General features: G+C 43.1%; 1 protein-coding gene across 2 annotated transcripts in view; it reads left to right on the top strand.

Moving 5' to 3' along the window:
• Positions 1 to 6,253: 6,253 nt before the first annotated feature.
• Positions 6,254 to 21,633, top strand: part of LOC130488297 (E3 SUMO-protein ligase ZBED1-like) — a 134,564-nt gene continuing 119,184 nt past the window's right edge. Inside the window, exons 1-2 of one of the 2 annotated variants that reach the window (XM_056861948.1) lie at positions 6,315 to 6,365; positions 18,188 to 20,191. In XM_056861948.1, coding sequence (XP_056717926.1) covers positions 18,198 to 20,191 — 1,994 coding nt within the window. In that variant the 5' untranslated portion in view covers positions 6,315 to 6,365; positions 18,188 to 18,197. Of the gene's footprint in view, positions 6,366 to 18,187; positions 20,192 to 21,633 lie in introns of both variants that reach the window. The other variant, XM_056861947.1, reaches the window with a different exon arrangement.

Here is a 21,633-nt window from a genome sequence, read left to right as displayed (position 1 = left end):
TTCAATTGGCATTCCTGGCTCCCATTATATCCAATGGGCCGTCAAAAACGGGGCTTGCTTGCTTGCAGGGCTGAGTCAAACAAAGGCAAGAACGACTGACTATTTAGCTGATAGCCTGCACTGTCTGTGGAAGAAAGTAAGGAGGCAGGCCGACCAGGGGCTGTCACAGAACAGGCCTGAGTTGACGGGGCATTGCCCCATTTGCCTTAACGGCTCAGCCTCCCCTGGCTGTTGGTTTATGTCTGGAAATAGGATGCATCTAGAAGAAATTAGAGGAACAATAATTTAAAAATCTAAATAGACACATACTGGTAAAACACTCTTTAAATGTACAATTCAAGACTGTTTTATAAAGGGTACTTTTTAAAAAAGAAGAGAAATATTTTAGTTCACATTGATTCAAACACATGGCATTATATTTAAACCTGGATAATTCTCATCTGGAGATCTGAAAAAAAAATGCAAAAATGACTCCTTCTTTGTAATTTTATAAAAGGGGCTTTTGATCAGAGTTAAGCTTCTTTACAAGGAATTTTTTTTATTTAAACCCCAGTGCAAAATATTATTTTTAACTTCCAGAGTTCATTTCAGAACATATTTATTTGAGATGCATTGCATAGGTTGCTGAGCTATGGTTTCTCACTTATATAATTAATCTAGCAATGGAGGGCATCTTTATGCAGCCAGCACTAAGGGCAGGTCAACATGATGTCCACAAGAGTCACTTCTTGCACTGGTGCAACTTGTCAGTAGACACCATTAGTGCTACTCTTGCACAGCAAAAAAGTTAAATAAATAACAAACTAACTAACGTTGAAATGCAGGAACTGTGACAGACCCAATAACTTAAAATGCAGTAGATCAGTAAAGTGGAACACTTCAGTATAAAGAAGTTCTAATCCTGGTTTTGATGGGTAACAATACTTCTAACCAGTAGATTTGTCGACATGGGATTACACTCAAAACCTGCATCCATTCTTTAAATAATCATGTTCAGTTCTAGACCAATTGAGCAAACACTAGGATTTGAATCTAGGTAATTCAAACAAACTGAGGTCAACTCTACAACTGCTATTGACCTGTAACAGCAATAGGTCGATTCATGGATAGCAATACGCCTATAATATGCCAGCATCCCTCACAGATCTAGTGCCTTTGATTTCAATCCACCTCATTTAGAATTGCGAAATTCTTACCCACTGTCATGCTGCCACCATTTTCCAGTACCCTAATGGTAAGTTCCACAGAGCTGACTTTGCCTAATTTTTCCAGAAATGGCACAGGGTTGCCTCCACATAAGTATTTTGCCCTCCTGAGTTTTTTAGAAGTCTCCAAATGATATTGTGCTCTTTCCAAGCATGACGCATGGGGCTCCTGAGGCTCTCCCCTTTAAGAAGGAAAAACATAAAGGTGAAACAGCATGGTGGGTGTAGGCAGAGCCTCTGTGTGGAAGCTCTGTCCGCAGATAATCTGGGAAGAGGGTACAGCTAAATAAATTCCAACAACCATCACCCTCAAGTCCTTTATTGGGCTTGTTTTGTGTTAAAAGCTGAGCCATCTCTCAGCTGTTAAAGGGAGAGTGGGGGATGCCAAAAGCAGGAGGATATCTGTAGCATTGGTGCTTCTGTGCTGACCTGATGAAGGGGAAGGAGTGGGGCAGGGGTTAGGGCAGTGCATGAACTGAGTGGTGCAGAGATGGTGTGTGTGGATGCTGCACCGGTCTCCACCCTGCTTGCTGCTGCTTCCACAGTGGGGTCATTGTCTTATGCCTTTGTGTGCATAGGCTTGTCACTACCTACTTCCAGGTAGTCCTGGAATTCTCCTGGAATTACAACTGATCTCCAAACCAAAGAAACCAGTGACCCTGGAGGAATTGGGCAGCTTTGGAGGGCAGATTCTTTGGTATCACATCCCTGCTGAGCTCCCTCTGCTGTCCAATTTTCATCCTCCCCAGGCACCCCCCCCCCAATTTCCGGTAATTTTCCAGGTCAGAGGTGTCAAACCTAGCATGGAACCAGCCAATGGAGGAACATGATGGCTCTGCCATTTTGTGTCCTATTTGCCAGAGTTCAGGGACACATCCTTTAAAAATTGAATGAATGTAAATATATGAATCATAGCAAGTGAAGTATCTTAAGGAAAGTGTGAGAGGCAGGAATTTAATGCTTTTCCTGTAAGAAATAAAACATGCAGTTCCTGCTTCAATTTGTAATTAAGCCACAAACTCAAGAACTATTGATTAATTAGCATAATTAAATGTGCCTAGGAGAATGCTTCGGGTGGCAGAGAGGTGCTTGATCAACTGAATACAGGAAGAAAGAGCAGGAAAATGCTGTTCTTTTAACTTGAGTAACTGTTATCTTCATCTTTTGAAGGCAGAGTTGAACTAAGATGCCTATTTTACTTTCTGGTATCTCTTTTATCCAAGGGTAACAATAGCAATATGTTATATAGCTCATTTCATTTTGACAGCAATTAGAAGTGTGGGAAATGGTGTGAAGTAGGCTCTGAAACATTTTAATGAAAGATCTAGAAGCCTTACACCTTTGTTCATAGAACGATTGCATTAGAAGTTCTTGCCTTAAAAATAAACATTTCTCTGTTTGCTGGCCTTCCATAATGCCTTCCACATGGGGCTGGGATCTTGTGCAGACAAAACATAAAGTACAGCAATAACAGGAGCTCCACATGATAGGTTTCCCCACAGTTTCCCTGCCCCAGTCCCCAGCGCCACCATAGCTTTTGCACTATTTTGGTAAATTTGGCAGAAAAATATTGTATCAATACACAGTTGTATAGGTGTAACAGGTTCTCTGAATTCCCAGCTTTCATTAAAAAAGTAAAATATGTGAAGATATGCTTTCCCCCTTGTATTTCCACAAGGGAAGAAGCTAGAGATTTACTATAAAAATGAAATCCAAGCATTCACAGAACCTATTGTTAAAACATTATATTGATATGATAGTATTCTACTACCAATAGAAAAGACCTCTGATGTTGGGGGTGGGGAAAATGTCTGCCGCAGGGACAAGGTCAAGGGAAATAGCTGGCATGTGGGCCAGAAAATCCAAATTTACCCACCCACCCAGCAGCCATCCCAGATTTACTGTGATCTGTCTCAAAACTTTGGAGCAAAGCAGGTTTGAGAAAGATTGGAGAAAAGCTGGGGGAAACCCCAGAGGTACACGAATGCACCACAACATTGTGGGGAAGCAGGGGGAGGGAACTCTGCTTCCTTACAAGCATTGAACTCTGTTGCTGCTGTACTTTGTTTTATCTGCACAAGATCCCAGCCCCGTGTGGAAGACATCACGGAAGGCCAGCAAACAGAGAAATGTGGAAGACCCTCATGACTTGCACAAGAGATCTCTGTGTGTGTATGTGTGTGGCAGCAAGTTCTGCCAATATTCCCCTTCTGTTACTGCTTGCTGTGTCACATGCCACTCTTGAATTGCCAGCTCTTGCTTGGGAAATACCTGGAGATTTGAGGGTGGAGCCTGGGGAGGTCAGGGTTTGGAAAGGGGAGAGACTTCAGCAGGGTATAATGTCAGAGTCCACCTTCCAAAGCAGCCATTTTCTCCAGGGGAACTGACCTCTGTCATCTGGAGATCAGTTGTAATCCCAGATCTCCAGCCCTCACCTGGAGGTCGGTAACCCTACACCACACAGTCCTTGGGGGTCCTGATCTTCAAAAGCATCATTTCATGGACTGCAGGGGTTGCAGTGCAGTCGGCATCTGGATGGGAAGGTGTATATTTTCAAAGGTCACTTTTATGTTCGACCCAGTTTCCTTCTGTCAGCCCCTTGCAGCTGCCTTTTTACATGCCATACCACTATAAAGCTATAGCAATTACCAAGTGTTTTAAGCCTTCCAAAACCCTCCTATGGAACAACAGGGAAAGAATGCAGGAAAAATGTTAGCGAATGCTGGTAAATGTGCACAAACCTTCCCTGTGGAAACTCTGTTGCCAATATGTACGCCTCTGCATTTGCAGTGGTGATGAATGCAAAACAGAACGCAGGCATCTTTTAGTTAATACAGAGTAAAGCGATCTTGAAGCTTTATTAACACTAGCGTAGATGCAGGATGGATGTAGCTATCAGATTAGGCAGAGCCTATTAACACTTTCAGTACACTTTCAGTATAGAAAAGAGCAAGAGTCCAGTAGCACCTTAAAGACTAACAAAAATATTTTCTGGCAGGGTATGTATGAGCTTTCGTGAGCCACAGCTCACTTCTTAAGAAAGCTCATACCCTGCCAGAAAATATTTTTGTTAGTCTTTAAGGTGCTACTGGACTCTTGCCCTTTTCTACTACTGCAGACAGACTAACACGGCTACCCACTGTGAAGTACAAGTCTATGTACACCGCGTTCAGTGAGAGTACAGAGATCACTAGGGTTAATCTGGATTAACGGACCTGAAGTAAACAAACAAGACAGTCTATACAGACAGGGTAGAAAAGGGCAAGAGTCCAGTAGCACCTTAAAGACTAACAAAAATATTTTCTGGTAGTTTATGAGCTATCTGAAGAAGTGAGCTGTGGCTCACGAAAGGTCATACCCTCCCAGAAAACATTTTTGTTAGTCTTTTAAGGTGCTACTGGACCTTATACCCTACCAGAAAATAGGGTATATTTAGGGTATATAGCTCCTACCCTCCCAGAAAACATTTTTGTTAGTCTTTTAAGGCGCTACTGGACTCTTGCCCTTCTTTACTACTGCAGACAGACTAACACGGCGACCCACTGTGAATTAAAGACAGATGGATTCACGTTCCAGCTGTATCTGAAGAAGTGAGCTGTGGCTCACGAAAGCTCCTACCCTACCAGAAAACATTTTTGTTAGTCTTTTAAGGTGCTACTGGACCTTATACCCTACCAGAAAATAGGGTATATTTAGGGTATATAGCTCCTACCCTCCCAGAAAACATTTTTGTTAGTCTTTTAAGGCGCTACTGGACCTTATACCCTACCAGAAAATAGGGTATATTTAGGGTATATAGCTCCTACCCTCCCAGAAAACATTTTTGTTAGTCTTTTAAGGCGCTACTGGACTCTTGCCCTTCTTTACTACTGCAGACAGACTAACACGGCGACCCACTGTGAATTAAAGACAGATGGATTCACGTTCCAGCTGTATCTGAAGAAGTGAGCTGTGGCTCACGAAAGCTCCTACCCTACCAGAAAACATTTTTGTTAGTCTTTTAAGGTGCTACTGGACCTTATACCCTACCAGAAAATAGGGTATATTTAGGGTATATAGCTCCTACCCTCCCAGAAAACATTTTTGTTAGTCTTTTAAGGTGCTACTGGACTCTTGCCCTTTTCCACTACTGCAGACAGACTAACACGGCTACCCACTGTGAATTAAAGACAGATGGATTCACGTTCCAGCTGTATCTGAAGAAGTGAGCTGTGGCTCACGAAAGCTCCTACCCTACCAGAAAACATTTTTGTTAGTCTTTTAAGGTGCTACTGGACCTTATACCCTACCAGAAAATAGGGTATATTTAGGGTATATAGCTCCTACCCTCCCAGAAAACATTTTTGTTAGTCTTTTAAGGCGCTACTGGACCTTATACCCTACCAGAAAATAGGGTATATTTAGGGTATATAGCTCCTACCCTCCCAGAAAACATTTTTGTTAGTCTTTTAAGGCGCTACTGGACTCTTGCCCTTCTCTACTACTGCAGACAGACTAACACGGCGACCCACTGTGAATTACACTGACAGGAGGAGACAGCTGGAAGCTCTAGAGCCGGCGTGTGGTTAATGACCGGAGTTTCGTCCTACGGCTCCAGTGACACGAAAGCCCACTTTGGGCGAAAGGTCTCGCCTCGGAGGTGGCCTCTCTCGGTGCACACGCCCCCCCATCTGAATTTCTCCAAACTCTGCCCGGGAGGGCTGATTGGGCGCATCCCTTGGGTTGGCAACGCGCCCCGCCCCGCCTCCAGGACTGTCCCAAACGGGGACCGCAGAGCTCGGGCTCCAGCCCGAGCCGCCGCTGCCCAGAGGAGCCGGCGGTGCGCGGCGCGGCGCACATGCCCGGCCAGGAGCCAGGAGGGCGGAGAAGGCGGGCAGGCGAGGCGAGGCGAGGCGGACCCTTCTCCCTTCTCCCTTCCGCGGGGAGTGGCCCGAGGCTCGCGGCTCCGGCCCTCCCCGGCGCTGGGTGGGCGGCCAGGCTCCCTCCCCGCGCCCAGGAAGAGGGCGAGGAGGCGGGCATCCCGAGAGCCGCGGCGTTGCAGAGCAGCCATGTCCCCATTGTCCCTGCTCCTGCCCGCCCTGCGAGTCTATTACATCGGCCTCCGCGTCCTCCTGCAGCAGCTGCTCCGCCGCCTCCGCCCGGGCTGCCCTGGCAAGACAGGTGAGTGGGGCCCGCGCCATCCCCTCGGCTCTCGAACCCTTGACGCACGGGAGGTTTCGCCTGGGGGTTGCGGCTCTCCAGGTGCGCTCCGCCCTGACCTGGGCGGCCCAGGCTGGCCTGATCTCGCCAGATCTCAGAAGCTGAGCAGGGTCAGCCCTGGTTAGTGTTTGGATGGGGGGCCACCGAGGAAGACCAGGGTTGCTCTGCAGAGGAAGGCACTGGCAAACCACCTCTGTTAGTCTCTTGCCATGAAAACCCCCAAAAAGGGGTCGCCATGAGTCGGAAGCGACTTGACGGCACTTCACACACACACACACAGCTGAATATGGCCCAGGCTAGCCTGATCTCGTCAGATCTCAGAAGCTAAGCAGGGTCAGCCCTGGTTAGTGTTTGGATGGGAGACCACCAAGGAAGACCAGGGCTGCTGTGCAGAGGAAGGCACTGGCAAACCACCTCTGTTAGTCTCTTGCCATGGAAACCCCAAAAGGGGGTCGCCATAAGTGTGTGTCACTTTACACACACACACACACACACACACACACACACACACACACAGATGCACTCCCCCCCCATCCATATTCTCAAAACTCAACAATAAGCCCCCCCCCCCCTGCAGAGTTGGGGATGGGGAAAATGTGCGTCTAGAGCAGTGGTTCCCAACCTTTTTTTGACCAGGGACCACTAGGACTTTTTTGTTCGGTGCAGGGACCCCAAGGTTCAAAATAAAAATTCCGGGAATTTGAAAATAAACTTTCATCATAACTGTTAGTTAAACATTAAACTTAGAATAATATTTGAATATATATATATTATAATAGAGAGCTTTTAATTGAAAATATTAATTTATTATGGGTTTATAACTTTGTTTCGCGGGCCTTAATTTAGTTCTCGCGGATCCCTGGGGGTCCATGGACCCCTGGTTGGGAACCAGGGGTCTAGAGAGACAAGACCATTTCAACTCTCAGGTCCTCTCTCTCACTCACAGAGACGCCGTCAGACAAAGTAGTCCATCAGTAGGTTCAGGGTTACAAGTAGGTCGGGCTGTCACACGTCACTACCCTTCTTGTCTCTCTTTTTAAATCTCTAGAGCACTGGTTCCCAACCAGGGGTCCGTGGACCCCCAGGGGTCCGCGAGAACTCAATTAAGGTCCGCGAAACAAAGTTATAAACCCATAATAAATTAATATTTTCAATTAAAAGTTCTCTATTATAAAAATATATATTCAAATGTTATTCTAAGTTTAATGTTTAACTGACAGCTATGATGAAAGTTTATTTTCAAATTCTCTGAATTTTTATTTTGAACCTTGGGGTCCCTGCACTGAACAAAAAAGTCCTAGTGGTCCCTGGTCAAAAAAAGGTTGGGAACCACTGCTCTATAGAGTGACAAATCCAAGGCAAAACCTTCCATGAATATTGGTTCTTGTAGGTTATCCGGGCTGTGTGACCGTGGTCTTGGTATTTTCTTTCCTGACGTTTCGCCAGCAGCTGTGGCAGGCATCTTCGGAGGAGTAACACTGAAGGACAGTGTTTCTCAGTGTCAAGTGTGTAGGAAGAATAATATATAGTCAGAAGGGGGTTAGGTTTGAGCTGAGTCATTGTCCTGCAAAAAGTATCAAAGGTAATGTGCTAATCATTGTCCTGTATGAATAAATGGCCTTAGGGGCTGCGGAGACGAGGCAGGTCGTTGCCTCTTACCGAGCCGAGCTCGGGTGCGCCGGGACCGGGCAAAAACGCACGGGAGGTTTTGGCCTGGAGTTTGCCGCACTTCCAGTGCACATTTCCCCCCAGACAAATTCTCAAAACTCAACAATAAGCCCCCATGCAGAGTTTTGAGAATTCAGATGGAGGGAAACCCAAGGCAAAACCTCCCATGTGGGTTGAGTGCGGGATCTGTGTGTGTGTGTGTGTGTGTGTGTAAAGTGTCCTCAAGTCGCAGCCGACTTATGGCGACCCCTTATGGGGTTTTCATGGCAAGAGACATTCAAAAGTGGCTTAGCATTTGCCTTCCTCTGCACAGCGACCCTGGTATTCCTTGGTGGTCTCCCATCCAAATACTAACCAGGGCTGACCCTGCTTAGCTTCTGAGATATGATGAGATCAGGCTGTGCCATGCTGCCTTCCCTCCTAGAGGGACCCTTAAGTTGCCTATAATTGGAAAACCTCCAGGCGTAGCTTAGCAGATGCTCTGTTACTAAGCCACAGTCTCTTGTGACATGTTAACTTGAAGTGAGCTTTTGATATTTGCCAGTGCCTTCCTCTGCACAGCGACCCTGGTATTCCTTGGTGGTCTCCCATCCAAAGACTAACCAGGGCTGACCCTGCTTAGCCTCTGAGGTCTGACGAGATCAGGCTAGCCTGGGCCATCCAGGTCAGGGCTACAGGATCTATGGAAGGGTGGGAAAAAGCGGGCATCAGGACTCAGCCGGGGTCGGCAAGTGTTGCCACCCCCCGCACAGCAGAGATGATTTAAATCGCCGCTGTGTTGCTCAGTCTGACTCCGCTGTCGTCAGAGAAGGCGGGGTGAACTAAACGTTAGCTGGGTACCCAAGGTTGGGTGAAAAGAAAATATATATGTCTATGTATAAATAATGAAAATATAATTTATTAGAAGCGCTATATAAAAGTTAAAATTATTTAAAAGCATTAAAATGTGGTTATAGTTTTCAACCTCAGGAAATGCCATTGTGCTATTTTAATGCTTTTAAGTAATTTTAACTTTTATATAGCACTTCTAAAAAATTATACTTTCAGTATTTATACATAGAGTTATATATATTTTCTTTTCACCCTACCTTGGGTACCCAGCTTTTGTTTTTAGGTTGGGTTTTATTCCCCTCCTTTTTCCTTCCACTTCGTGAACTAAACGTACCCATGGACTTCAGTCCTTTCCTAGTAAACTATCCAGAAGGGGCTTTCTTCCTCGGGCCTTATATTGCAGCGCAAAGGCGAAGCGAGGTGGTGCCAAACTCTGCCCTAAAGGCACTGCACACAATGCTTTGGCCTCCCAAATGTATCCCGCTCCCTATCCAACGCGTGCACGTCCCCTTCCGAGCTCACGGCCCCCTGGGCAAGACTTCGGGGCCTGTAACTGCTTTCTCTACTTCCCCCCCACAAACTGCGCTGCTGGTTTGCTGTCTTCAGTACGTGGACGTTGTGTGCACATCTGATGCTAAAATGGGTTTAGGAAGAGGTCACAAAGTCATGCCTAGTGCTTACGAAATAGCTGGTGTCCCTTAGCGTTTGCCTCACGTTTGTAAAAAAAAAAGAAAAAAAGAAGGCAGTTGATACCCCTTCACTTTTTCTGTACTGTGGATGTAAATCCAAATGGGTATTATTGGTTAAAAAGGTAAAGGTCCCTTGTGCAAGCACCGGGTCATTCCTGACCCATGGGGTGACGTCACATCCCAACATTTCCTAGGCAGACTTTGTTTACGGGGTGGCTTGCCAGTGCCTTCCCCAGTCACTTCCCTTTCCCCCTAGCAAGCTGGGTACTCATTTCACCGACCTCGGAAGGATGGAAGGCTGAGTCAACCTTGAGCCGGCTACCTGAAACCAACTTCCTTTGGGATCAAACTCAGGTTATGAGCAGAGCTTGGACTACAGCACTGCAGCTTACCACTCTGTGCCACGGGGCTCTATTGGTTATTGGTTATTATTGGTTAGCAAGGTTTTAAAGCCCCAGGACATGTTCTGGAAGAGGAGAATGCTCTACCTTCCTTGGTACTGACACCTCACCTTTCCCTGCATTTGCAGATTTGGTTACAGATGCAGCTGTAATGTACATGCTTGCTGTTTAATGCTCAGCCTAAAGCTGCTGACATCTGCCATCACCTCGCATTGAAAATAATAGCTGGTTAGGGTGCCTTCCTAGTCACCCAGGCCTATGCAGATTAACAGCACTTTCCCTACTTCATCCTATGAAGTTAAAACGTCCTAGTTAAGAAAATCTGAACTAGAGTAGATGAGATAAACTGTGGGTTGCAGTTGATATTATCAGCTGTCTTGTTTTTGTGTGTGTGGGGGTTGGTGGTGGTCTGCTTGCTGTTTCTATTGCTTATACAGGGTCTGTTTACGCAATACCATGTGTTAAACTACAACTCATTTTGGACGCCTTTTGACATGAAAAGGAGCGTGTTAGTGAGGGAGAGGAGCTGGATTTTCTTTTGCTTAATCTCATCTACACCGTTGATTGATCCAGGCAGTTTTCTCACAGCATGGCATGATTCTGATAGTCAGGCTAGGTGGGAGAAAAGTACCCTGGTGATCAACACGGGGCAGATGGAGCTTTTTTTCACCTGTGCACCCACTTTTACACTTTAACAAGAGTTTTGCACCTTGAAACATGAATGTGGTAGGCGTGTGAACAACACACATCGCTAATCTGGCCCATGTACTTGCCTTTTATTTTGAGATTTATAGAATTATTAATTTCCAATTAAGGGACCTTATGGATTTGCCTGTTCGTTAGAATAATGCCTACAACGTCTTTCCTTTCATGAGGAAATCCACATATTAGAAGAGTTATTCTTGTCTGTTGGCAGTTGGGCCTGGCACCTTGATCTAAACAACTATTTGGAAATAGGTCCTCCTGAAAGTATCCGAGCCAATATTTGTTAGCTTTGCTTTACTTTCTTGTGTGACAGTTCTACTGTTATGCATTCTTGAGTGATTTTATAGTAAATATTTTAACATGCGATGTATTTTAAAATATTAGGTTTTGAGACATCTTGAAGTTAGGGAACCACCCTTTTATCAGTTTGGGGAAAATGGATCTTTGGAGAAAATTTGAAATAAATTCAAGACTTAACCTAAACATATTGTGATGCTTTGAGAACTTTAAATGTTTTATGCATAACTGGATAGTGTTGGTTGTAAAAGAAATTACAAGAAATAAATGCAATATCCTAGACTACCTAAACTCATCTTAATTTTTGCCAGCTGGCAAACTAAGAAAAAATAGTTGACTATAGAAACCATGATATTAGCAGTAAATGAGTGGCAGTTGGCAAGCCCACCTTCAGAGAAAGGCAGGGTAAAAATGCTGTCAATGAGTACATTTTAAAAAGGTTACTGAACAGTGTATGAACAGGTGTTATTGTAAACATTATTACCTCTTAAACCTATATTTATTTTTACTGTCCTCGGTTCCAGTAAGTAATATTCCAGAAATATTAGCATAACTGACTCTAAACTTTACTGTATATTCCTTTTCTTTGTATGTTCCTGTCTGAATTAGTTTAACAAACGCATGCTTTTCAATATCCCTTTACTTCCCTGTCTCTCTGCCTCCCCCTTTTCAGTACTGTACTTTGAATTGCAACCTTTTCTAAAAATTCCTCTCCTCTTAAAATAAGATTATATTTAACATTCTGAAGACTTTTATTTAGCAAACAGTCTTCCATCAGAAATGTTATGAAAAGAAGGATCAAAAAGCTAAGAAACATATTCAACTCCTATTCTGAGCATCAAAATAGAGTGAGGGTATTAAAAAAACACCCTCCCTGTTAAGGGGGGAGGGATTATTTTATGGAAACTGGAATTAGACTCTCATGCTAAAGCCCTATCTAAATAATATGCTGGGAGTTTTTAAAAAGTCTCTTACCATGTGTACGGTAGGGCATTCAGGTTTTTACAACAGGTTACATAGTGCCCTGGGGTAGGTATATGGCACAGGAGGAGGCCTACCCCCCTCCTTTGAAAAGGTCTTTGAAAAGGCCCCCTCACTCGTGATAAGATAATTTTTAAAAATGCTGGGAACTCCTGACATTTTCTAGTATCTTTGAGGTGCTAAGTGAGTAGACAGTAAAATTTCTGCAACTGGCATAGATTAGGCAGTGCTGATGTCATTCCATGTAACTTTAGTAAACAGTGATGCTTTATTTTTCTCAGTCTCTGGTGGTTCTGAAGGGTCTACTTTGCTCATTTCTTTAAAAGTGAGCAGTATGAAAAAATACTATGAAGTAATAATACATCAATGTTTATATTTCTTGTACACCAAGTTTCATAAAGTGTTGATTTCAAGCCAAACCCGCATGCCTGGGAGAATTTATTCTGTACTAACATTCCTGCTGTGATGCAGTTTGACCAACTTGTTTCATGTCAGGCTTAGATTTATGTACATTTTCTAGAAAACATCAACTACTTTATTTATAAGGGGACACAAATCCCACATCTTCTGTTGTACAGAGACTATAAAACATAACCATAATACTCTTTCATTTTAGATAACTTAATATTTGTGGTGTTTGGCGTCTTAGAGTGAATTCATTTATCTCTGTGAAAATTTAATCCTCATAAAATATATGTCGTTTCAGCTGTAAAGTTCTTGCATCACTGTTGGTTGATTATTATTTTTTTTAAAAAACTCTGTTTCTTAGCAGCCCCTCTTTGTTTTTTTTAATTTTATAGTTGAGGGCACCTCTATTTGGCCATTCATTAAATCTTTGGAAATGTAATGTGAGTTCATCTCTTATTTTGATCTCAGTGGTAATTCTACACTGGCCTGTTGTCTAAGAACCTCCTGTTGAGGTTTCCCCCCCAAGAGGTGTCCGTAGGAATTATATTTTTTAATATAGCTGTTATACAGGATATGAAATATATGCATGCATTTTATAGTGAACCCACTTGTGGGGAAGACATCTGTAGGTGGCTTTGTTGTCAGGCATCACAAGATTCCTGTTCCGTAAAACTTCCAGATAACATACTTGTTTTTTACTATGCTAGATGTGAAGGTCAAGGATAGGAATTGCATCCATGTTCTTGCATGGCACTTAAAGCAGGAAGCATTTGGTAGGGTAGGCCTGTTCAGTTTAAAGGACCTCTGGCCAGTTGTGGGCTTGGTGGAATTCTGTCCGTGCCTTTTTATATCTCTGGGAATGTATGTGGCCCATAAAGTGATAAAGGTGGGATGTTTGCATATGTTTTGTATTGCCTCTGGAGATTTAAGAGCTATGTAGTGGATATCCATTTGGAGCTGACCAAAACTGGGATTTAATATATATATTAAATCCCAGTTAAAAAAATAGAACAACCAAACTGAGGGTTATGAGGAAAGGCAGAAAGTGGTAACTTCAGGGTTTTTTGTCCCTTGTTCTCCAGAAGCCAGTAGCCTTCATCTGTGGCCCAGGAAGGAAAGCAAGGTTGACGATGGCAAGGCAAATGGGATATCAGCAAGTTTTTTTTAAAGAATTAACTGGTTCACTGTATACACATTTCTCCTTCTTCCGATTGCTTAACTAACCAACTGGAGAACTGCAGGACAGTGACCTCCATTCACTTGTCTAGTTTCTCTTCAGTTCCACTCTTTGTATGTACGTTTGCAGCAGGACTTCACAGCCATGAGTACAGTACCATACAAAATGATAGCCAAAACGTTTTTCTTCGGCTACAAGACAGAAGATGGGGTGACTGCAGGGCATATCTTAATTCTGAGCTTTGTTTGTGGCAGGCTTGTTACAGTACTGTGGATCCTACACTCTTACTAAGTACCAAACTCTGCCAGCTATTTTATTGGTCTCCTTTCTCTTGCTTCCATGGTTCTCTGTATTCCAAGAGACACTCTCTAGCTGAATTACAGTGTAGTCATCCCTGAAACATCTTGACCTGGGCTGAAATGGAGGCATGTGGATGCTGATATGAGTCTTCTTAATATCGAACTGTTCAAACCAGTATATATGGCATAATGCATCATAATATTTTCTCTTGTCAGCTTCGCTTAGAAGCTGTGAGAAAACATAGCAGGGGTCTGTTAAACTGATGTCCCTCTGGGAATGATATAGCAGAACGATATTGGGTCAATAATTTATGTCAACATGTTTTCAAGCACAGATATTAATCAAAGCAAAGAACCATTTTAAGCAATGATGTTCAGGCAGGAGTGGCTGTCTCCTGTTCAGCACTAAATATAATTGCAGCTCTGTATACGTAGAGGGTTTTAAACAGCGTGTTAGAATCCTTAGTTCCTGTTAAGGAATTATTGCATTGCCGGCCTTGGACATCTAACAAAGAAAATACATTGTATTAATGTAGTTGGCTTCCAAGAATGTAGCTGGAGTGGGGGAGGGATGGCAGTGGTGGCGGCGCAGGGTTGAATGGCATAGGAAATGGGTGCAAGTAGAAGCAGGTGTCAAAGTTATGCAGGTAGACTGTGATGAACGGGAAGATTTTGAGAGGCAGCCAAGTGGCTTCTGACAGGATGACTTGTTCCTCACTGAAGAGGAATAACGGGCTACAGGTTTATATCAAGGAAGTATAGGTGATTGCCTCCTTTTGATCACCTGAATCTGCTCGATTGAGGGGTCTTCAGTTTTTTGCCCTCTTCTCCCAAATAGCTGTCTTGTTGCTGGATGAGAACTGTTTGTAGACTTCCAGGGTTCACATGCTCACATAAAGCTCCTGTATCCTGAGTTAGAACATAGGTCTATCAAGGTCAGCACTGTCTGCTCTCTGTCGGCAAGCTTTCCAGTCTATCAAGCTGATCGTTTTAGCTGTAGATGTCAGGAATTGCACCCAGAACATTTTGCGTGCTAAGAATCTGTTCTACCAGTAAGTCAGGGCCTCTCCCCCTCAGGTTCCAGATGAGGGTGCCAGATTGAAGCCTTGCAAGAAGAAGGAGAGGAGTAGGAGGAGTTGTTTTTTATATGCTGACTTTCTCTACACTTAAGGAAGAATCAAACTGGCTTACAATCATCTTCCCCTCCTCACAACAGACACTTGTGAGGTAGGTGGGTCCTGAGAGAGTGTGACTAGCCTAAGGTCACCCAGCTGGCTCCACGAGTAGGAGTGGGGAAACAAATCCAGTTCACTAGATTAGCCTCCACCGCTCATGTAGAGGAGTGGGGAATCAAACCTGGTTCTCCAGATCAGAGTCCTCCGCTCTTAACCACTACACAACGTTGAACATTACACCTGTAATTTTCTAAATGGTAGGAGAAGCAATATTTCATTCAATACTTCTTAAATGTTTTCACTTAATGTATATTATATTAAGAAGTCTGTTATAGGTAATAAAGATTCAATAAAAGAACAGAAGAGCCACCGTATCTTTATACCTACCAGTACTTTGTTCCATACATTGTTTCACATTTTGCCATCTTTTGCTTAGCTTCTTCATTACTTGACATTTTTAGAGAGCAGTGAGTCATAGTAAGTTATATAGCTCTTTATCAAGTCAGTCAGAACTGAAATATACAACATTTCCTTGTACTTTATCTTCCCAGAATATGATGAAACTTTGCTTTGATAAAGGCAGCAACCTTTACTAACATCCTCTTGAGACAACAGTTAAGCATGGAATTTTCTTACTGTCAGCGAAATCCTTTTATATTTTGGCCCTAGTTGCCACTGTGTATATCTGTGATAGTGGTGTAATGGTTAGAGTGTCGGACCAGAACTTGGGAGACCCATTTTCAGATCCCTACTCAGCCATGAAGCTCACTGGTAGATCTTGGCTCACTGCCACACTCAGCCTAACTTATTACACAGGGTTGCTCTGGCGATACTATGGGGAAGGGAAAACAGCGTACTCTACCCTGAAGTCCTTGGAGGAAGGGTAGCATAAATCTACTAGACTTACATAGTTTGATGCAAGCAGGGTGTAAGTAGGCTTTTGATTTATTTGTTAATGATCCTGTGCGTAAACAGTCGCTAGCTTTTTAGGATTTGTTCTTAACAGAAGGTTGTATTCTGTTTGCTGTACATAGCACATTGCATTAATCTTCTAATGGTACCAGGCATCTTCCTACATGGAATCTGGCAACTGTAATGTCTGTTGAGTTGGATCAGACAGTTGGTGGAAGAGTCTGAAGTTCTGTTCCCATCACGGTGGCATCTGAAATGCCAGCCGGCACTGATAATTACTGATAACTGCTGATAATTATTGAAAAAAGCTAAAAAGGGCCTTTACTCTGTTAAGTGCAGTGTGAATTCGGCTGGCCATGATAATAATCTGAAGACAAATGGCCTCGTTAGTGAACATGCCTCACCTACCAGCATTAAATATAAGGTTATACAGATAGGTAGGTAGATAAGCTTGGTTTCTTGAGTTGGGCAAGTTAGATCAGATGGTTTACTGTAGCATTTTTTTCTCTTGTCCTCAGATAGTTGCAACTGAATTGTGAAGTTCCTGTGTTTTCAGAAAGTCTCTGTGTTTGTGAGGTTAACTGTGGAAAGTCTGGCCATCCTCAGTAATAAATGTTAGAGGGATGATTTGGTTCTCCTGTGAAAATACTATTTTTTAAAATTGTTTTTGGTCTAATTTTCTGTTTCCTTTGTCTAAGCCCCAATTTTTCAGAAGAAGCAGTGCTTAATATTAGCGAGAACTGTTTCTTCTGTTGTGCCTCTTAAGTACCACAACATGCTGTAAGAAAGAAATAGGCAAAAAAACCCTCATATTTATTGTTACAAGTACTGATGATGAACAGCTGCGTACATAAATACAGTAATGGAATAATATTGGTTCAGGGAAATGGTTTGAGCTGCAGTCTTACAAAACCACGTATGTGCATACGTGCAAACTTATAAAGCTGCCTTGTACTGGGTCAAACCATATCAAGGTCAGTATTATCTACTCTGAGTAGCAGCAGCTTTCCTTGACCTTTTATCTGGGGGCACGGGAGAATGATCCTTTGGGGAAAATGTACAGCCAGAGGACTCTTTTAAAGGTTCTCCTTTAGCTGCTTACACCTTTGACTTGGCAGGCCACTTTAAAATCCTAAAAAGATATTCACAGGCTACAGTAGGCCAGTCTGGCTACTCCCATTGTTGTCCCTCCATGTTAGTGCTATGCTCTTTATGATACGTTAGTTGTCGGCCTCAAAGAGATGGGGCGGAAGGAGGAGGCTGAGAATCAACTCAGTTTACAAAAGCTTATCTACCACCTTATCTAGAAGTAATTCTTACAACAGGTAGTCATGAAAGTATCAATTTACAAACCAGGTAGATTCGAGTCCAGTAGCACCTGAGAGACCAACAAAATTTTTTGGGGTATAAGCTTTTGAGCCAAAGCGTACTTCATCAGAGCTTTGACTCTCGAAAATCTTGTTGGTCTTCTAACATGCTACTGGGCTCGAATCTAACTGTTCTCCTGCAGACCAACATAGCTGTCCTCTGAAACTATTTACATACCAGGGGTTGAACATTTCCAGGGGCCTAGAAATGTGCTTTCATGCTGAACATTGTTTTTCCTTTCTGTGAACATGACGAGCCCTTTTCCTGAGCTTGGAGCCATGGAGTAAGGAAATAAATAGTCTGTGCTGTTCCTGTTTTTTGAAGATGTATTGATCACCTCTGAAGCGCCAATCAATATGGTTGTCCCTGAACTTGGTGCTGGTGGTAGGGTGGGACAGTGTTCCTGACCTCCCACTCTGCTTTGTTCTCCAGTAGTGCTCAGGGCATCATCTAGACTTGCCCATTTCCCATGGTTGGGGGAGAGGTGGGATTGAAATGGTAATAAAGTATAGCTGGCTCCCAAGATTTATCAGAATTCATGGACTCATTAACATCGAGCTGTCTCCTCAGTGGAATAAGCTCCCTGAGTGAAAGGGATCAGCATGAATTAAAACTAATGTTTTTTTTCCTAGTTCCCTCTGTAGTGTTGTATAATATTACTTTCATTCTAGTCTTTGTCTACAACTTGAATTCATGCATACATGTACAATGCTGTCATATTGTCCCATTTTACAAAGGGGTCATGGGGCTACTCTGAAACACATTCATATATTAATAATAAGGTAGGTTATGTTTATTCACAGAAGCACTGACTTCACGTAGGTGACAGACTTGTGCTTTCTCATTTTATGTTTGTCTGCTGCCTTTATCAGGTACTCATTAATGAGTGAAGAGTCAAAAGGTTGGGACAGTGGCCAAGAAGCAATGGAGAATAAAAGTTTGGAAACTTCACCATCAGACCTAAAGTTAGTGGCCCACCCAAGAGCAAAGAGTAAAGTCTGGAAGTACTTTGGCTTTGATACCAATGCAGAAGGATGTATATTACAGTGGAAGAAAATCTACTGCCGTATTTGCATGGCACAGATTGCCTATTCAGGAAATACGTCCAACCTCTCTTACCATCTTGAAAAGAATCATCCTGATGAATTCTGTGAATTTGTGAAAAGCAACACTGAGCAAATGCGAGAGGCCTTTGCAACTGCATTTTCAAAACTCAAGCCGGAATCATCTCAGCAGGTTGTTCAAGATACCTTAATTATGAAGACAAGTCACAACTATGAGAACAAAAAGCATCAGGAACTGACGTCTGCTGTGATCAGCCTGATATGTGAGGGCTTATATCCTCCTTCTATCGTAGATGAACCCACCTTCAGGACTCTCCTGAGGACAGCTGACCCCAGATATGAACTTCCTTGCAGGAAGTATTTCTGCACGAAAGCAATTCCTGAAAAATACACTGCTGTTAGAGACATTGTGCTAAAAGAACTCACTGATATCCCGTGGTGTGGCATATCCACTGACATGTGGAGAAGTGAAAACCAGAACAGATCCTACGTAACGCTGTCAGTTCATTTTCTCAGCAACGGCTCATCCAGCTGCCTGGCTGTTAATTCCAGGTGCTTAAAAACATTCGAAGTGCCAGAAGAAAACACGGCAGAGACTATTACGCGAGTGCTTTACGAAATATTCATTGAATGGGGAATTAATACAAAAGTTTTTGGTGCTACAACAGATTATGGGAAAGATATAGTGAAAGCTTGCTCTCTTCTGGACATTCTAGTGCAGATGCCTTGCTTGGGGAAGACATTTAATGCGGGGATCCAACAAGCTTTTCAGCTTCCTAAGCTGTCCAGTCTCCTGTCCAGGTGTCGTAAACTGGTAGAATATTTCCAGCAGTCTGCAGTAGCCATGTACATGTTGAGTGAGAAACAGAAGCAGCAAAACAGTGTGCACTGCATGCTCGTGAGTGATCGTGTTTCCTGGTGGGGAAGCACACTTGCTATGTTGCAGCGTCTTAAAGAGCAGCAGTTTGCTATTGCTGCTGTCCTGGTGGAGGACAGCAACAATCACCATCTCATGTTGGAAGCCAGCGAATGGAATACAATTGAAGGCTTGGTGGAGATGCTCCAGCCGTTCAAGCAGGTTGCTGAGATGCTGTCTGTTTCCAAATACCCAACCATAAGTATAGTGAAACCCCTCCTGCATATGCTTCTGAATACGACATTAAATATCAAAGAAAATGACTTGAAAGAAATTAGCATGGCCAAGGAAGTGATAGCCAAAGAATTAGCTACAACATACCAGCATACACCCGAGGTTGATATGTTTCTTAATGTTGCAACTTTTTTGGACCCAAGATACAAGAAACTACCCTTTCTTTCTGCGTTTGAAAGGCAGCAGGTTGAAAACAGAGTGGTTGAGGAAGCAAAAAGTCTCCTAGAAAAAGTAAAAGAGAACACGTTCAGGCCTGAAGAACAGTTTTTTGTGGTTTCTGAAGAGCCACCGTTGAAAAAAGTGGCAGTTGCTTCCCCGCCTCCCCCTACCAGTGCTATTAATAATATGCTTGCAGAAATCTTCTGCCAGACGGGGGGTGTTGAAGACCAAGAGGAGTGGCACGCACAGATAATTGAGGAACTGAGCAATTTCAAGTCACAAAAAGTCCTTGGGCTAAACGAGGATCCACTCAAGTGGTGGTCTGACAGGCTAGCTTTATTTCCTGTTTTACCGAAGGTACTTCAGAAGTACTGGTGCATTGTGGCCTCAAGAGTCTTCCCTGAGCGCCTGTTTGGCTCTTCTGCCAATGTTGTTAGTGCTAAGAGAAATAGGTTGGCTCCAGCTCATGTGGATGAACAGATTTTTTTGTATGAGAATTCTCGCAATGGGTCCGAAGCAGAACCTGAAGAAGAGGATGAAGGGGAATGGGGCTTGGAACAAGAACAGAGTATTAATTTAAGTGACGCAGCAAATACAAACAACAATTTCTTCAGTGTGCGAGACAGCGGTTTCATATAAATTGAATATGTCTGGTACATTTTAAGCCTCAGAAAGTGCATTTGTCTTAAATTACCAAATATAATTTCTCGTGATAAGACTACTGTAAATACTGAATGGATGTCACATAGCTTTCTTCATACTTATATATGTGTGTGAGTGCGTGTATAAATAATGTATGGTTCCTGTCTTAAATCATTATCTTTGACTCCAAAACACCGAGATGAGCATGAAAATTAATTCTCATGAAACTCAGGCTGAGTTTCTGCTATCTTCAGTAGAAAACTTAAGTAAATTAATTGAAGTCAAAGGGTAACTTGTAAGCTATTTACACAGCACTTTTTACCTTATTGAGAGATTTCCTGAATGGGCAGACTTAATAGATTGTTCTAACTTGCTAGTAAAGCTATTTGAAGTAGAGTTTTTAAGTTTTGAAAGCTTTGATTTAAAAAGTTAACACAATATGTCAAACCATCAGGAATTATTAAACAAGTAATTTTAATGGCTTGCTTCACATGTAACTTTCCCTGGCAGATTAATTTTTGCGTTAGAAGCCATATGTGCCTCTGCTTTCTCTCTCTCTCTTTCTCTTTCTTTTTGTCCTGGTGGATATAGTAGTTTCCTAATATGTGCTTTTGAGGTTCCATGCCCCAATATCCTTCAGGAAAAGGAACATTTGAATCAGCTATAAGATTTGCCATACCTGCACACACATATTTAAGCTGGACTGTACTACTAGCTACCTTACTACAATCTATGATTTTTTTTTTTGCATGTGTTAAGGGTATAACACCCATGCAAATATTTAGGATTGATTCTTTGCTACACTCCCTACCCCAGTGACAGCTATTTAGTATACCATCAGCTCATTCCCGAGGTTGGGGGCCGAATGGGCTTAAGAGACGGGAAAGGGCTTGCGCCAGCGCAAATACCACAGTCTAAACTGGCATGGGTGCCGGTAGAAGAGAAGTTAGGCCAGCCCGATGAGGCGATGGCAAGCGCTGTCATAGGAGTGTCAGCGCAACCGCCGTGCCAGTGCCATCGTCAAAAGGGCCCCTCTGTGTTAGTGTATTATGCTATGGCTGTAATTCGGCGTGGACTTTGAATATACTTAAGCCAACTAGGATCAGGACTTTAAACAGCTTTAAGTGTGCCTGGCTCTGTGTGATCTTTATTCTATTATCCCTTTAAGATTAGGCAAATAGAGGTTTCAGAGTTCCAATTAAGTCTACTTTGACCTTTTCCCCAATGGGTATTCTGGAAATGAAGTACACTTTACTTCCAAAATTATTTGACTTTTGTTAATCTCTCCCCTCTTACTCACCCC

Source organism: Euleptes europaea, chromosome 16, assembly GCF_029931775.1.
Source record: "Euleptes europaea isolate rEulEur1 chromosome 16, rEulEur1.hap1, whole genome shotgun sequence".
In the NCBI taxonomy this organism is placed as follows: Eukaryota; Metazoa; Chordata; class Lepidosauria; order Squamata; family Sphaerodactylidae; genus Euleptes; species Euleptes europaea.
This window is presented reverse-complemented; position numbering and strand designations above follow the sequence as displayed.